Source organism: Lonchura striata, chromosome 14 (assembly GCF_046129695.1).
Source record: "Lonchura striata isolate bLonStr1 chromosome 14, bLonStr1.mat, whole genome shotgun sequence".
In the NCBI taxonomy this organism is placed as follows: Eukaryota; Metazoa; Chordata; class Aves; order Passeriformes; family Estrildidae; genus Lonchura; species Lonchura striata.
The window spans coordinates 816209-832892 of NC_134616.1; the positions used below are offsets into that span (position 1 = coordinate 816209).

The 16684-nt window shown below is 51.6% G+C and overlaps 1 protein-coding gene across 7 annotated transcripts in view; it reads right to left on the reverse strand.

The window, feature by feature from the left end:
* Nucleotides 1–16684, reverse strand: part of ATP11C (ATPase phospholipid transporting 11C (ATP11C blood group)) — a 54628-nt gene that overhangs the window by 12713 nt on the left and 25231 nt on the right. For 5 of the 7 annotated variants that reach the window (XM_077786456.1, XM_077786460.1, XM_021528497.3 and 2 more), the window contains exons 7-24: nt 16013–16116; nt 15349–15399; nt 14448–14512; nt 12825–12906; nt 12302–12452; nt 11311–11508; nt 10254–10415; nt 10021–10178; nt 9090–9161; nt 8146–8219; nt 7408–7511; nt 6700–6881; nt 5901–6164; nt 5396–5570; nt 4646–4748; nt 3563–3708; nt 3133–3192; nt 1984–2111 (exon numbers count right to left, since the gene is read on the reverse strand). In XM_077786456.1, coding sequence (XP_077642582.1) covers nt 1984–2111; nt 3133–3192; nt 3563–3708; nt 4646–4748; nt 5396–5570; nt 5901–6164; nt 6700–6881; nt 7408–7511; nt 8146–8219; nt 9090–9161; nt 10021–10178; nt 10254–10415; nt 11311–11508; nt 12302–12452; nt 12825–12906; nt 14448–14512; nt 15349–15399; nt 16013–16116 — 2279 coding nt within the window. The remainder of the gene's footprint in view (nt 1–1983; nt 2112–3132; nt 3193–3562; nt 3709–4645; nt 4749–5395; nt 5571–5900; nt 6165–6699; nt 6882–7407; nt 7512–8145; nt 8220–9089; nt 9162–10020; nt 10179–10253; nt 10416–11310; nt 11509–12301; nt 12453–12824; nt 12907–14447; nt 14513–15348; nt 15400–16012; nt 16117–16684) is intronic. The other 2 variants (XM_077786461.1, XM_077786457.1) reach the window with 2 other exon arrangements.

Here is a 16684-nt window from a genome sequence, read left to right on the forward strand (position 1 = left end):
TCCCTCTTTTTGTTGAATGCACAAAGTTCTTTTTTGAGAAAAGCTCTGCAAATCCTATTCCCTGGTGTTTTTCTGCACTGGCTGAAAATAACCTCCTGAATTGTATGGTGGGTGTTTTTATCACAGGGGTTGTAGCAGGAGGCCCCTGGCTGAATACAGGATGAGATCTGGCATGGAGGCAAGCAGCAGCAAAGGGATGGGCTATGAGCAAAGCTCTGCAGGGACCACACACAGGGCCTGGGGAGCAGAGGGTGGCTATCAGGGCAGGAGGGAGTTAAAAACAGTTCCCTGCATCGTTACCTTCTCAGATTACTTTCTGTACAGTCCCCACCGTTTCTGCATTAACTCCTAAAGCAATGCATCCATTTTCAGCCAGATGCACTTTGCAAAGCTGTGTAGTGCTGGGCTGCTGCAACTGCAGTTTCTGAAATGAGATCCTACTGAAACCTACACACGCCAGTGCTGTGACCACGTTCTGCCACGGCACAACTTAGAGAAGCAAGGATAAGCCAGACTGGAAGCGTGGGGAATTGCAAAGAGAGAAAATACAAGCAGCTTCCTCCCTGTGAGCTTGTTTTGCATTCCCATTTGTGTCCTGCAGTGCTGGTGGCAAACAGGCTTTTTCCAGCCCCGGGATCTGCACTGCAGCAGCTCAGCACTTCCTCCAGCAGCAGCGCAGCGGGCACTCTGCAGCCAGCAGCACATGCACAGCCACCAATACTCACACTAAGGCTGCTCCCCTCAAACACAGACCCCAGAGATCACAGAGCCCACCAGGGGAAGGCACAGGGGCCTGCTGTTATTGCTCTGTCACACAACATTCAATTACCAAGCTATTTAAAAATCCAGACGGTGGCATTTTGCCATGGAGCAAAGGAATATAGAGCCCTGATCAATCATGGCTCAGAGTGCTTACTTCAAAACCATCAAGCCCCTTCCCAGCCTTACAGCTCTTGTTGCATTCACTGCTTTTTCTACAACTAAGGCAATGCTGACACAGTGTTTTAGGCACCTGATAGCTCCTTTGCTGTCTGTGCACACACATCACTCTTGGCTCGAGCACAGCGTGCCACACGTGGCTCCTCTGCTGCTGAGGAGCATCACACCCAGTGACAGGGCTGGCACGGGCCACTGGCCAAAGCAGCCCCCAGCTGGCCTCTTCCACAGGGCTCAGCTGACTGCCAGGCTGGGGAATCAGCAACAGGATGCACAGAGAGGGGTTTCCTCCAAAAAACATCTTCCCCAATCTTTGCTGAAGGGCTGCCCCAAGCACATGTGTGGGCAGGGCTGGAAGGAGGATGGAAAGCATCTCTGATTCTGTGCAAGATTGGAGCCTCTCTCTGCTGCAACCAAGGGGAGAAAACGACAACTAAAGCAGAGGGAGACAGCCTAAGCTGTCCTTTCCCTGGGCAAGGTGGCAGAAAACCATGCGTGGATCAATGGGCAGAGCTCCCTGGGCTCTGGTAAAGGGACCTGGCCTGTGAAGCCTGGGGAACACAGCCATTTATACAAGCTGAGAAACCACCTGCCTGAGCTGGGCTTCAGAAACATTCATCTTTCTGAAAATGAATGGATCTCTTTTGCTCCTGAAAGCTGCATCTCCCCTCCCTGCACTCCCTCATTACACGCTCCACCACGTGCCTGGCTCAGAGGTAACGTCAATGAATGCTCTGGCCACACTCACAGCTCCATTCTTCTTTTGGATGAATTCCACCTACAGTTTACCCTTTCACAGAGACACAGCAGTGCAGTTTGCTAGACCAGACACTGTCAGAGCATGAACAAGCAGCAGCAGGCAGTGAACACAGGGCTGCTCAGACTGAATGCAGGAACAGCAGAGCCAGGAGGGACAGAAATGGCTTTTTCTGCACTTGGAGGTGCCCCCACCCCTGACACAGGACAGGGACACCTGCTTACACTCCAGGAGAGCTCCAAGCATGGCTAAGGGCTGTGCAGAGGTGCACCCAGCCCAGCACTACTCACATGTAGAGCTGAGGGTCCGAGGTCAGCGTGTCGATGCTGATGTGCTGCTCCAGCAGGCTGTAAGCCAGGATAGGCAGCGACGTGAAGCAGATGTTGTACATGGTCAGGTAAGCAGCATCATACAGTGGCTTAGAAGGGGAAGAAAGGGTTAAATGAGCCAGACAGAAAAAGGCCTCTCCACAAAGAAATGAAACCATACATTTCCAGCACCCACATGCCCTACAGATGCCTCCCCTTGTCAGCCAGCACAGCTCCCCTGCATGGGGAGTGCAGGGGAACAAGGGGAACAAGGCACCTGCAGCCTGCATGCCCAGAACCTGCCCCTGCTGCCAGCAGGTTTGGTGACTGGCTGCTCCCATCTCCAGCTTATCCTCCAGGAAAATACGACTGACCAGCCCTCAACACAGCTCTCCCCTTGCTGCTCTTGTGCTGCTGTTTCTATTAATACATCTAATGCCTCCTGTGGCTCTATGAAGACTAGACTGTTTTAGAAGAACTATAGCTTCTTTTCTTAAAAAAGGCAAGTGTTTCTGCCAAAACAAGCAGAGAATTCTCTCTCATCATTTACTCTTCCTGTTACTTTTGAGCCCAAATAGACACAAAAGCCCTTTAAGCTGACAGAAAAGGCAGAGCTCCTTTCTCCAAGCACAGGAACCCACCCACCATATGGATCTGCCCCTCTGATGCTTACTTGGATTAAACAAAGCTCTGGTAACACTCGTTGTGTGTCTTTTTTTTTAAGACATAAAAGAATGAACTGTTCTTCCTTCTGAGTGACATTTTTAATGCAGTGAAATGCAGGAGAGGAGACAAGATCAGGAAACCATTCAAAACTTGTTCTTGTAAGAAAAGCAGAAGTAGCAAAATCAGGTGCTGACAAACCAGCTAAAGCCTTCTCTCACTACTTCAGGAAGGAGTCCACCTGTGTTTACAGCTGGTGGATGGGAAAGAAAGCAGATTGCTTTCTTTTCAGTTATGGTCTCAAAATATTATGTTCCAGATATGGTGCTGAGCAACAAGGTCAGCTCCTACTCTCCTCTAGAGCAAGGTGGTGAAGAGACAGGATGCCAAAAGCCAAATCTCTGCTAGGAGGCCTCATTCTGCCACTTGCTTTTATCTTGCCTTTATAGACAAATTACTGGAAGTTACCTGCTGTGAGAATCCACAAAAGAACTGGTATAAAAACTGTGGTAAAATGAAGCAAAGGTTCTAGGAAAACAAAAGACAAATGGTCAGCAGGGAAGCACTTGACTTCTCAGTCTAAACCCCAGCAGTTTTTCCTGTTATCAGACATTAGTGTCTGACATTACAACATCAGACAAGGTAGGGCACTTGTTCAATCAAGCACAAAACCAATCCAGTGAGCAGTTAGCATCTGCAGGAGACACTAGAAGAATGCTCACATTCCCCTGGAAGCACTGTTTTCAATGGACAGGCACATGGCAGACACAGCCTGTCCTAGGGAAGGAAAACACAGCTTCAGAATATCCCCCAGATTTTTTTTTTTCCTATTATTTTATTCTATTGCCAAAGAAATGCACAGGATAAACAAAGAAATCAGCTGCACACTGCCCCTTACCTTATAGAAGAAATACTGTACAAGGTGTGCTATTCTCACATAATATAAATGCCCATGTGCTAGTAGCAGTTTTCTTAAATGTTTGAACTTTGGCACAGCATAGTCGCTGTTTCTGGAGGCCTGGCGTCCTTCCTTGCCTTTAATCCCTGCAGACAGAAGCATGGCAAGGGGTTAATCCCACAGGGGCTGGAATCTGGGTGCTGCCCACTGGGTTTGCTCCCATCACTCAGCAGCTCAAGGCATGACAAAGGCTGAGTTTCCTCCCGAGTGCCCCAGGAGACCAACCATGAGTATTTTCTGTGTGGTTCTGGCTCCACAGCACTCAGACCTGCCTCTGGAGTTTTTAAGCTATATTTAGGCTGCTCTGTGATTTCCTGTGTAAGAGTGTGGCAAAAGGTGTCTAGGCAAACCTGATGAGAGATAAGGAATTGGTTCCCCAGTTACCCACTAATCACTGCACTGCCCCTCATCACCCACTAATAACTGCACTGCCCCTAATCACTGCACTGCCCCTAATCACCCACTAATGACTGCACTGCCCCTAATCACCCATCTCTTTGCCCCTTGTGCCCCTTTCCCCTGAGCCCCACGCAATCCCTACCACCACTACTTAGGTCACAGTTTTGGAGCATCCTCTGCAGTGATCACTGACAGGAATGGTGCCAGCACAGGTGAGCAGCAGATGATGATCTGATCTCTCTCTTCCACAATGGGGATGGTAAAACATGGGCACAGGCTGCCAGGGAGGCTGTGCATGCTCATTCCTGGGAACATTCAAGGTCAGGCTGTGCACAGTTCTGAGGAACTTGATGGAGCTCAAGATCTCCCTGCTCACTACAGGAGTCCCTGCTCACTACCATTTAAGAGCCCCTTCAAACCCACACTATTCCACAATTCTATGACCTAAAGCATGAATCTGGAGTTAAACTCTGCCTCCAAAGAAAGCAAAAGCAGACTTCCCACATTTTTCAGTGGGATTAGTTTAGCCACATGCAATCAGAAGCACCAATTGCACCTCAGTAGTGAACCCCAGCCAGAGCAGACAGGTCTGGCCTGTGAGATGGGTGTTTCAGGGACTCTTACCTATTCCAACATGTGCTTCCAAAATCATACTGACATCATTTGCACCATCCCCTATCGAGAGGGTTATCGGGCTTCCTTTTGTGTTCTTCACCATTCGCACAATCTAGAGGATTTTAAAAAAAGACAGCAGCAGAACCCAAAATTCAGTTAAAAAGCCTCCAGAGCCCTTCCCACTGCTCCCCCCAGGACAAGCAATCAGGCTTTTACAGCAGCAATGTAACACCTGGAGAGCTGAGGTTAATAAAAGCCCTCTTTACTTGCTTTGCAGTCACAACCAGAGCAAAAGCCCAGTCCAGCTGTGCAGGGCTGAAGGACAGTATTTAAAAACAAACCCAGCAGCAACATCCTGCTCCTCCCTTCTGCCAGACCCTGTTCTCCCAAAGGTGGGTTCTCACACATGTCAGGGTGCAGAAACATGTCACTTATCAGGCTGGGACATCATCTGCTGGAATGAGGAAGTCACGGACTCCACATGACAAATTTGGAAAGGAAAACCAAAAAAAGAGCAGACTGGGAGGTTTTGTTTCTTTCTAACTGGCCTGGGTTTATGGGTTCCTGCCAGCATATCAAACAAAGGGTTTGCATTCAGAGTTGAAAGAATGCTGTGCTTTCATCACGCCCCGAAGCTCAGACAAGGCTCACACGTAACCTGGAGAATCCTGCCTGACTGGGATGCTGAGGTGCAGCCCCAGCTGGTGCACTCAGCTGTGGCAGCAGGCAGTGCTCGGGCAGGGGGAGGTGAATAAATACCTGTGCTTTCTGCAGAGGAGCCATCCGGCAGCACAGCACGGCAGTGCACTTCAAGCAGATCTGCAGGAAGATGCTTTTGTAGTTGCTGGAGCCAGAGTCCTGAGAGGGGTTGAGGATCAGCGACAGCGTGGAGCCATCTATGATCAGTCCATACTCCTGACTCAACGTCCAGCTTCTGGCACAACAAGGAACACGTGTCACACTTAACCAGGCTAAACCTAGCTGCTTGTATCATCTTGGTGAAAAAAACTGGCTTTGGGTTAATCTTCTTCCCACCCATTTGTCGGGGCGTAGCAATTTTAAAAAGCTTAGACTTGGCACGTGCCCTTCACTAAAGGAACGGTGCAATAAAGCTCAAAGCCAACAATACCAGAGGTGATGAGCAAAGCAAAGGAACCTCTCACAGTGTCTGCAAGGAACCAGTCCCTGGGGCCACGGCACAGCCCTGCTTCCCCACCAAATCTGCACCTGAAACGTGCAAGGCTGGGTCCCCTGGCTCACTCACCTCTTCAGGCCCCCCCGGTTTTTGGGGATGTCCTGAATCAGCTTTTTGTGGTACTCCAGCAGCAGCTCATGGAGCCGATCCTCCTTCCTTTCGCTCTCGCCCACCGTCCTGGCCGTCAGCTCCAGCAGCTCCGTGCTGGTCTGGAAGAGCCTGCAGGCGTAGCAGGTGGATTTGGCAGTTTCCATCTTGTCTCCTGTCAGCACCCACACCTTCATGCCAGCGGCGTGCAGGGCTTCGATGGTCTCTGCCAGCTGCTCCTGCAGCCTGTGAGAGGAAGCAAAGCATCACTGCCCCTCATCCACACAGCCCAGAGCCTGTTCTGCACTGCAAACACCAGCTCAAGAGAAGCCAATTGACTTTTCCCATGCTGGGGAGGCCACTGCCACGGGAATACGGACTACCAGTCAGCAATACCAAACTTCTGTTTGCACGCTAAAAGAGAAATCACTGCTTTACACTCTTGACTCTTAGAGGCCTCACATAAGAGTTTAATTTACACTTGCAGTTACTATAACTGAATGTGGAATTGAATTTGTTTTGATGTGCAAATTAATGCTGTGCTTAATTCACTCTCCAGAAGCGCAAGTATTTCTGTAGTTTCATTAATAAATCTCAATTCCTACTACACCAGCCAATTTAAGCAACTAGGGCACTGTGAAATGGGTTGTGCCATGGTGTAATTAATTGCCCTGGACACTGCCAGCATCTGCCTGGCTGTTCAGCTCTACCACGGTGAGTCCAGACCACAAGTTCACAGCACAGAGAAACCACAGGGCAGGTGGTGGAGTCACCTCCTTACCTGTCTTCTACAGCAGTAGCCCCAATCAGGTGCATGTCTGCTTCTGTGTCATCAAAAACCTTGGCCATCTTCTCCTCCCTGTCCTGCAGAGCCATCTTGGCTTCATTGAGCTGTCTGTCAATTCTGTCATACTCCTTCTCAGTCAGTTCTTTGAAGGCCACGCAGAGCGTTCTGTAGCCGTCCTGGCAGCAGGAGGGATACAAAACAAAGTGGACAAATGCCTTAAATCCAGATTTTTTACAGCTCCTCACTTCAGGGTTGATGCTTTTGTCTGCCATCAATGCTTCTGGCAGTACTGACCCTGATGGCAAGGATAATTTGTTGGCTTGTGTCAAAAGAGCAATTTTCTGCGTTTAAACAGAGTAATCGTGGTTCTGATTCTTATGGACAGAAAGAAACCAAGAGAAGGAGCAGGGCAGGGAGCATGCAGCCAGCAGGGAGAGCAGGACTGGGCCCACCACGACTGGGACCAGGCTGCTGATGCTGCTTCTATTTTTAACTTGCCTGGGAGATCCTTGGAGACCATATAAGTATATCAAATAAAGGTGGAAGCCAACCAAACAGAAAAGGAAAGAAGCCTGGCATCAAAACAATGTGAAGGGACACTCAGATTTTCAACACTTCTCTCCAAAGCAAGGTCCCATCCCTATTTTTGGAATAAGGCTTTCCTGCCCCCAGGAGCCAGCCAGATTCCATCCGTGTGCTCACCATAGCATTGCGGTCCACATGGACTTTTGTTTGTTGGATTTCTTCTTGCTGCACCCTTGGAAAAATAGAGGAGTCTGCTCCTTTACAGAAGAGAAGCAACTTTCCTAAAAGCAAATGATAAATAATTTATAGCACTCACAAGCTGCAGAAAGAGTTAACAAAAGAGCAAGCAAGTGATGCAGAGGGAGGAAGTCTGGGAGGACTAAAGAGGGAACTGCCAGAAACCCAAGTGCCTACCAAAAATGGCCTTTGACCAGCCTGTGAAACGCCTCAGGTTGAGACTCTGGGTGTCCCTGCCAGCCTCTGAGCAAGTTTTCTGCAACAGGCTGGGCATTGTATCTGTAAGCCTTGGCAACCTTTGCAGGGAGGGCAAAACAGCATCCCAAACCTTACGGGACTGGCACTGGAGAAGGATGGTGACCCAATTGTTGTCTGCTATTCCCATGAAACCCATCCCACCCAGGGGACATTCTCACATGTCTCCCCTGTACTCGTTCCAGCCTGCAGCAAGGCAGGCAGGGAGCTCTCCATGGGTCCCTGCTCTCGTTCTCTGATCTGCTCCTGGTCCCAAACAGCCGCCACGAAGGAAAATGAACTCTAAGCAGCCAGTGCCAGTACAGAATTTAGTCAGACCAGCCCAGAAACCTCAGAGCTCAGCTTGTGTGGGTGCCAGCACAGGAGGCTGTGCTGACAGCCGAGCACAGAGGTGTGAGAGCCCCAGCAGCACTCTGCCTGTACCTGTGCTGGCTCTCACAATGACGCTCATACGGCGCCGCACAGGGTCGAAGTTCAACACGTGCAGAAGCTGGTACCTGCAGAGAAAGAGAAAAAGGCTTTGACTCAGTAAAGGAAAAATAGAAAAATAATTGTTTGAGACAGAAAATCACTAACAATGAGCTGCAGAAATCAATACACCCTGCAAGTGGCATCAGCCACCTGGGAATGAATTTTACAGCTACTGCACAAGAAAATGGAGGGAAAAAGCCTGGATTCCAGCAGTCCTGTGGTGCTCTGAGCATGGGCTGAGGGTGTGGGTACCCACCAGTGCTCCGAGCCCCCAGGCTGGGCAGGGGCTCAGCAGGGAATGGGGCACCACGTGCCTCAAGCAGTAACACTGAGGCTCCCATGCAAATACGCAGTTTCTTCAAGAAGGAAGAAGTGAAACTGGCTTGTGAGGGCAAGTTTTCAGGGAGTGCTGGGATTGGGTCAGTGACTCACAGACGTCTCCAAGCTGTGAGCACAGGGTAAAATTTAGCTATTCTCAGCTTGGGAGGGGAAGGAAAGGTTACAGGGAATGGAGCTGTGTCACGAGTTCAGGCTCACAGCATCCTGCTGTGAGCCCCAGCCACAGCCCACAAGGTCAGCAGCCACCTCAGGAATCCCAGGAGCCACCTGCACAGCCTGGGGCAGATGAAGGATACAAACAAAGGACTGCAGGCTCTTCAGGGACCTGAATTTAGACATCAGAAAACCACCCGTGGATTTTTGCAAGTGACTCTTTTTGCCCACACCTTGGTGTGCTGTGCTTTGTAAATGGGACAGGAGTTTTAGGGCAGGTCAGCACAGCCTGACTGCCCCCAAGGAACAGCTCTGACCTTGCCAGGGTGACCAAACCCAATTAAGGTGGGTGGGAGTGGTGCAGAAGAGCAGCCCTGTTCCTCAGCAGCCCCAGCAGCACTTACATCTCAGTTTCATTCTTTTGGTTTCGTATTTTCATGAAATTGTTTTCAAGTCCTAGAAAAGTGAAACCATACCTGTCAATAAACAAAAGGACAGAAGAGCATTGAAAACACCCATTGGCACACATCACACACAACAATGTTCTCGTTTCACCTCCTGCACTGCAGAGCAGAGCTGGGGGAGCCCGAGCGAAGGAGCACGGCTGGATGTTTGTTTGCTCCATGCAGAGCCTGCTGTGATGTGCTGGCACTGCTCCCATCCCCTGGAGAGCCTGGGCACTGGAGCACACAGACACAGACAGCCTCTGGACAAGGTCCACGGGCTGCTGGCAGCTTTACAAGCCATGAGCAAGTGTACAGAGCTGCAACAGCCTCCACCTAAACCCAGGGGCTGGTGAGAGCACAGAATCACCAAATGGTTTGGGCTGGAGAGATCACCCAGTCCCCAGCCCATGGGCAGGGACAGGCTGCTCAAAGCCCCACCCAGCTTGCCCTCAAGCATCTCTGGCAGCATTCAAATGTGGGGTTGACAGAAGTAACTGCCCTATTATTTTGCCACTGCATGGCAAGGAAAAACTTCATTGCAATATGCACATGGCAGCTGGTTTCTGTTTCTAGGGGATTAAAGCACAAAGCCATGTGGGCTCCAGCAAAGAAACCTCTGCCACACCTGGGCACTGCAGCACCCTGGGGCTGCTCTCAGTGAATGCACACCATGGTTTCCCAGGGAGCTGCTCAGGGAAGATCCTTTACAGAGATCCCTTTGACAGGGAGCTCATTTAAACCCACAGGCTCACAGCACTGCAGGTTCAGCAGTGGTACCACAACATGCTTCCCAGAGAGCAGTGGAAAGGGATCTATCACCTTCAGATCACCCTCACCTCCCTCCTTCCCATCAGAGAGGGAATTAAAAAGCCAAGTGTCACACTCTTACTTTTCTGCGCCTTTCACCAAGGCAATTTCGTCCGGGGAGGAGGAGATATAGGTGTGTCTGCGCTCTGGGTGTGCCAGCAGCCCGTCCAGCTGGTCTGCCTCCTTGATCTGCACCGTGTGGCACAGGCACAGGGCTCTCAGGAACAGCTCCTCGCGGCTCTGGGCAGGACAAGGGAGGGAGGGAGTTACAGCTGCACGCCACCCCCCCGACAGCCATCAGCACACACCCCTCACCTTTTCAGCTCTGCCGTAGTATTTGAGGGGCCCGTCGGGCTGGGAGAAGCCGTCCAGCTCCGAGGTGCAGTCCCTGTACTTGTGCCCGTCGATGCAGCACTCGATGAACTCCATGCTGTTCTCGGTCAGCGTGCCCGTTTTGTCTGTGAACACGTACTCCACCTGCAAGCACGGGCAGCTGCCACAGGGGCTGGGCAAGGGCTGCAGAACAGAGCCTGGGCATCCCAGGGCCTCTGTGCCAGTGCTGCAGGGCACCTGCTATCCTGACCCGACTGCAGAACAGGCGCAGCTGCCCCACTGCATCACTCTGCAGTCCTGCCACTTTGCTGCTCTGCTTTTCAGCCTGTTGCACAGGTGGCAGGAGGCAGCTGCTGAAGACTTAAAATCTGTCTCCAGGCTCTTCACCTTCCCCTCATTCACTTTCTTGGGTCCTTTGCTATAGTCCTAGTGCCTACAGAACTGCTGCTGCAGGTCTGCTGCCTCCTTTGGGGATTTTCACCTATGAGCTGTATTTCAATCAGCTAATTGCTACTCCAAGTGCATTTTTACTATTGTTTTTAAAGCAAAATCAAAAGCAGGAGGCACTGTACATGCCCTGCACTCATCTCTCCCACTGCAGAGCAGAAAGGGAAGCCTGAGCTGTCTCTGTGCCCCAGCGAGGCAGCAGCAGCACACTGCACGTGCTCTGCATGCCCAGGGAGACAACTGGGCAGACATTTGTCACTAATCCTCAAGGAGACAAGAGGATTTTTAATTTTTAATTGAAGCAGTGAAAGCAAAGCACCCTGACACGCAGAGCGCTGCGCCTCACGTTCCCCAAAATGGAAACAATCGGCGTGACCCAATTCCTGCTCTTTCACGCACTATTTATAACCTTATCTGGCTGGCAGAGCCAGTGGAATCTCATCAAATGGAAAGTGCCACCAGAGCTCTGGGTGAAGCCCTGGCCCGAGGGGACGGCCAGGGATTGCCACAGCCAGGGCTCCTTGCAGGGAGGGCACCTCCAGCCACACTTTGATTTCACTTTGAGAGAAATGCACACACTGCACGTTCTGACCTGCCCCAGCTCCTCGTTCAGGTCCGAGGTATTCACCAGTGCTCCCTCCTGGATCTCCTCATCAAACATCTCCTTGTCCCAGGAGATGAAGAAGGAGCCCAGGAACTTCTGCATCTCCACGGTGACGTACATGGAGACGGGAATAATGAAATTGAAGAGGACCATAAAGGACAGGAAATCCGTGAACATCCGCAGGACCTGCAAAGGAAAGAGGAGAAGGTGCAGCCTGTGCCTGTCAGGACACAGGGGCACTTTGCAGAAACACCTCAGGGATTCGGGACAGCTTTGCAGGAAAGGTGAAATAGGAAAAAACAACGTGAAAATGAGTACAGCTGAGATACAGGGCTAAATCCCGTTTTCCTTTGGCACAGAAAATCCCCCTGTCTTCTGCAGAGGTACCAGGCACACACCTCACTGCTTCACAGTGACCAAAACAATGTTTCATAAGCTGATTCCTCTCAAGAATATACTGCTACAGGCTCATGCTGACCCCAAGTAACCAGAAAAAAGGAGCAGGTGGCTGGAGACCAGTCAGGCTGTGGCAAGGGTACAAGGGTGCAGTGACATCCCTGTACATAACCCATCAACTCAACAACCCATCAGTGAAGATCTCTACACACCTACATCACTCTCAGCCTGACTGCCCACGTCTGGGCAGGTTTAACAAGCTGGCTGACATGGCCTCAATTCAAGTTTACCTACTCAAAGCTGTAAGATATCCTGAGTTCAGATAAGGACCCAGGTTACATCAGCTGCATTTCTATGTTCTATAGTATTTATTTATGCTTTCCCCTGTTCCACACAAATATCACAGTGCACAAGCATGAGAGAGGCACAAAAGAAACACAAACAGCAGGACAGACCAAAGGAAACAACAGCACTTTCTGTGAGCAAACAGGACTCCCAGGGCTGGCAGCAGGCACCATCAGATTAAACCAAACAGCCAGAGTGAGTAAAGCTGGAGGAGGTGCTGAAATACAAATCCACTTACCTTGAACGTGTCTCTCTCTTTTTTAGTCTTTTCATTGTACCAAGGCTCATCATTGAATGGATTACTCTGCCAGACGTATTTCAGAGTCGTGCACACTGTGGCCTTGCCCAGTAAGATGCACAAATACACTATCAAGAAAGCGTTGATGGATCTGAAAAATAGGTTTCCTTTTTAAGTTCTTGCAGCTGTTTTTATAGAGAAAAACATGTAAATAGTCAGGAACAAGATATCTTTACTTTTAAGAAAGCAATTACAGAACAAGTGCTTTTGACACTGCTGATATTCAGTGTCAGGTTCATATATTTAAACATTTCTTAATTTTGTTTTTAAATAAAAGAGCTACCAAAGGATGCTGTTTCTAGCAAGATATGCTTTCGCAAATTTCCAGATTTTTCTATGCAATCAGAGAGCATCTGGAACAAAAGGCAGCAGATTAGGGGATTACTTCTCTACAAGTCATCCATTAAAAACAAACCCAAACCCAACAGGTTTTACCGTTTTTTTCCTGAACATAAATACTCACTTCTCTACTGCAGAGCGTTTCTGAGATTTCCCTTGGTAGTTCAGAGCCATTTTTGTTTCCATCCCAGTGTAGACTGCAACTCCTGCAGGTACCAAAGCAGGGCTCATGAGGGACCCAGCTGGCACTGGGCCATCGGGGCAGTGGTGTTTACACCAAACCTGGTCCCAGCTGGAGGAGGAGGCACCACCCAGGGCTGCTCCACTCCACAAACCTCCCAGGCTGCAGAGCAATGTCCCTGCTGTGGCCCAGAGCAGGAGCCCCTGGATCCTCCGAGTCAGGAAGAGCATCAGGCTCCCAGCACAGCCCCAGCAGGGCTCCCAGCACAGCCCCACCAGTGCTCCCAGCACAGCCCCACCAGTGCTCCCAGCACAGCCCCACCACTGCTCCCAGCAGGGCTCCCAGCACAGCCCCACCACTGCTCCCAGCACAGCCCAAGCAGGGCTCCCAGCACAGCCCCACCAGTGCTCCCAGCACAGCCCCAGCAGGGCTCCCAGCACAGCCCCACCAGTGCTCCCAGCACAGCCCCACCAGTGCTCCCAGCACAGCCCCACCAGGGCTCCCAGCACAGCCCCACCAGGGCTCCCAGCACAGCCCCACCACTGCTCCCAGCACAGCCCCACCACTGCTCCCAGCACAGCCCCAGCAGGGCTCCCAGCACAGCCCCAGCAGGGCTCCCAGCACAGCCCCACCAGGGCTCCCAGCACAGCCCCACCAGGGCTCCCAGCACAGCCCCACCAGGGCTCCCAGCACAGCCCCACCACTGCTCCCAGCACAGCCCCAGCAGGGCTCCCAGCACAGCCCCACCAGGGCTCCCAGCACAGCCCCACCAGGGCTCCCAGCACAGCCCCAGCAGGGCTCCCAGCACAGCCCCAGCACTGCTCCCAGCACAGCCCCACCAGTGCTCCCAGCACAGCCCCACCAGGGCTCCCAGCACAGCCCACCACTGCTCCCAGCACAGCCCCAGCAGGGCTCCCAGCACAGCCCCAGCACTGCTCCCAGCACAGCCCCAGCACTGCTCCCAGCACAGCCCACCACTGCTCCCAGCACAGCCCACCAGTGCTCCCAGCACAGCCCCAGCAGGGCTCCCAGCACAGCCCCACCAGGGCTCCCAGCACAGCCCCACCAGTGCTCCCAGCACAGCCCCACCAGGGCTCCCAGCACAGCCCACCACTGCTCCCAGCACAGCCCCACCACTGCTCCCAGCACAGCCCCACCACTGCTCCCAGCACAGCCCCAGCACTGCTCCCAGCACAGCCCCACCACTGCTCCCAGCACAGCCCCACCAGTGCTCCCAGCACAGCCCCAGCAGGGCTCCCAGCACAGCCCCACCAGGGCTCCCAGCACAGCCCCACCAGTGCTCCCAGCACAGCCCCACCAGTGCTCCCAGCACAGCCCCACCACGGCTCCCAGCAGAGCCCAGCAGGGCTCCCAGCAGAGGATGTGGGGACAAGTCCTGCTCCTGCTGCCTCAGCAAAGGACAGGCTGGCCCTGGTGTGCTGCCCTGCAGACAGAACCAGAGCCTGCTCACTGCACCCTGGCCACTCTGCACCCAGCTCCTGCCAACATCTACATTTGTCATTATTGATCAGGACTATCTAAGTAAACAAACAAAAATAACTTCACCATAAATCTTCTTGGTATTTTTGAGGGTAGCACCTTTCAACAACAGGTTTTCAGGACCTAAAGACCTAAACATCGAAGAAAACATAACATTACATCACTCTAAGAACATTCAAACTACTTTATAAACTAGAATTAGAATAGAAAGATAAAGTTTCCTTACATATGATAACATAATTTGTATGTTAAACTGGGGCCTTGCTTGAGTTTTTCTCTTTATATATTTCCTTATATTTATTTTCTTTATATATGTTTTATAAATTTCTATTTCATCTTACAAATACTATTCCAAATACAAAATTCCATTCTTTTTGGAGGATTTTCAGGAAGGCTTTTGAGGAGTAATTGCAAAATGCTCAGATCCAGTATGTTCCAGTACTCATAAAACTGCAATGTTAAAATCCTCAAAGCCTGTCCATTCCAGCCCAGTCGGTCAATGGCACCATCAAAGCTGACAGCCCCATTTGTGTTTTTATTTCTCTCTGAAACCCCCAGTGAGCCTCTGTGGCTCCCAGGCTATGAACAGACCCACCAGAGCACAAAATCCATCCAGCATGCTCTGCTGAGAGCCAGCAGTTTTGGATGGTTTATGAACATCACCTGCTCACTTTTCCTGTGGAACACTGACTGATGTTTGAGTTTTTGCTTATCTTCCAATGGCAATATTTTGTCATTGCCTGGTAAATCTGTGCCCCATCAGCAGGGCAGGACATTGCCAGTGGTCCTGCACTGCTTCCCCAAAAGGGGCTCAAACAAACCACAGGATGGCAGAAGGGAGGCCTCCTTTAGAATGATTAAAGAAAATAAATATTCCCAAAAGATGGCAGGACAAGCTCAGATCTTTGAATTCTCTGTAGATGCCCAACCCCTCTGAGGAGGGCAAACAGGCAGCTGCAGGACCAACCTGGCTACAGGCTCTTGGTTACTTCCATAGATGATAATTCTTCCAACAAATCTGCGATAAAAACATGAGAAACTTGTGTTACAAACACGTTATACTACAAACAAAAAGAAAAGGCATTGACAGGGAATGGAAGCAAAACCAGAAACAAGTGAATTTGAGTTTAATGTTTCAGAGGGGTGGCTGTGCTCAGGACAGGGGGAAGCCACACACCCCCATGCTCGGGGGTGCCTGTGGGTTCACACAGCCCAGCACATCCCAGTACAGATGCAACACACCCAGAACACCTCCCTCGAGGGATCCAACACAGACCACGTACTCCTGGCAGCCATCCAGCCCAGTGCATCTCACTGGGAGCGAGATAGAAATGGGTACATGGACCATTCCTGCTGCTGGGCTGCCAAAAACCAGCTCACTATCACACAAACTGCTGCACAGGGGAGGTTCTTCTGCAAAGAACTGAGCTTTGAAGAGTTTGCTGTGCTCAGACAGAGGAGGCCCAGCAGTTTATCAGTGCCTTGGGACACCTTTTAGTCTCTGGCACGCAGAGGATGGGCTTTGCTGAACTGCAGAGCCCCAGGGGACGGTGCTGAGGGGGCTGCAGGAGGATGACACAGGCACTGCAGGGCAGGACAGGCAGGGCAGGAGGCAGGAGGGCCAGACTCACTTGTAGAGGTCGGGTTGGGGCTGCTCACACTCGATGGTGGCCGTGAGGGCGTCGATGGCCTCGTCAGTGCAGAGCACGGTGGTGTCCCGCACGGCGTAGTGAGTCTGCCACAGGACACAGGCAACGTCAGCACAGCCCCAGCTTTACAGCCCAGCACTGAAAACACACCCTGCACAAGCCTGCCAGCACCAGCAGCTCCCCCCAGCCCTCGCCACGCTCGCACAGAGCGGCTGGAGCATCCCTCCAAGAAAGGATGAAGCCACCAATGCTCCAGAGAAAGCACAGCACCAAGCTGGCGGCTCTCAGTGAGGCACCCACCAAGCTCAGCATCCCTGGCTTTCCCCTGGGACCTGTTCTGGTTGGGACAGAGGTAAGGCTGTAGCTGGCCCCGTGAGGAAGGGGCTCAGCACCTGCCCTGGCTCCTGAGGGTAACCAGACAGCAGCTCCAGCACCAGGGACCAGCTCAGCCCTGCCAGACTCAGAGCTGTTTTTAGCAGCTGCTGCTGCAAAGGTTCATCTCTCATAATTAACTGAGAAGCCCACAAAGGATCTGCTCGCTGCCTTTCAGGCTCTATTTATAGGAGCCACTCAGAGCTGCAAGTCACGGCGGGCTGCACGGCAGGCTGCCTCAATCCATCTTCATAAACAAATTCATTAAAGCGCTTCCTCCGC